General features: G+C 41.6%; 1 protein-coding gene across 1 annotated transcript; it reads right to left on the bottom strand.

Annotated features, from left to right (window-relative positions):
* Positions 1-132: 132 nt before the first annotated feature.
* SARC_17440 (hypothetical protein) lies at positions 133-731 on the bottom strand (the record flags this gene model as incomplete). The annotated part of the gene is made up of 2 exons (XM_014288465.1): positions 133-289; positions 506-731. Coding segments are annotated over 2 exons (383 nt in total), but the record flags the coding sequence as incomplete, so codon positions are not given.
* Positions 732-899: the final 168 nt, after the last annotated feature.

The following is an 899-nucleotide window of genomic DNA, read 5'->3' as shown; positions in this document are numbered from 1 at the left end:
ATGCGTGTGCGTGTGTGTGTATAAATAAATATAAGCAATGCGTTAACAACACCAACACATACCTCTTTTTTGCGTTGTAATAAATAAGCCTCGACCTGTTTCTGTGAAGGCACGGGTACGTGGGCCACAAACCTCGACACGTTCTCACCATTTTCGTCTTCCTTACTACTGCTAATAACTACATCCGCGTCCTTTTCGCTTAAATATAGATCCTCGTCGTCGCTGGGATCCCTCTCCAATGATCCATCAGCCAGCGCTTCGTTGTATTCTGTCACTATCCTCTGCAATGCTGTGATTGTTATACATGGAACATAAGCACATAGCTAATCTAAAGTCGCATAGTAGTATTAAAAGGTATGAGCTCACAGCAACGAGCCTCAAATAATCAATCAATTAATAAACATTTACCCGACGGAAGTACAGCACTAAATCTGAGATGGGATACTTTGAAAAAAAAGTTTGTGATTAGAGGACATCGGACAACAAAGAAAACCCCGATGCATACCGGCGCGCTCAGCTATCTGCTCCAAAGGTTCTAAAGTGCCATCATCATCATCCATGTACCCATAGTACTCGGCGTCCACTTTCTTCATGAGTTGCGAGCGCATTCGCTTCTCTGTAACAACTGTCTCAGCTTCGAAAAGTTCTCGAACTCCTGGAAGATCTTTCGCTGCTCCGAAATATCTGTAACCTTTCTGCCCCGGCACAACCTTCCCTTCTCTATCCAACATCTTTGGACCTGTCAAATGAAATTTAAAGCAATACGAGTACATAAATTACTTCCAGACCAGTTCGACTATATTACATCACATCGCCGAGTATATAGATTTAATAAAAGCACAATGGTCCTCGAATTTATCTTCATATCACATTATAGGCAATCCCTTTTATATATACTT

This window comes from Sphaeroforma arctica (genome assembly GCF_001186125.1).
Source record: "Sphaeroforma arctica JP610 unplaced genomic scaffold supercont1.10773, whole genome shotgun sequence".
Taxonomy (NCBI): domain Eukaryota; class Ichthyosporea; order Ichthyophonida; genus Sphaeroforma; species Sphaeroforma arctica.
This window is presented reverse-complemented; position numbering and strand designations above follow the sequence as displayed.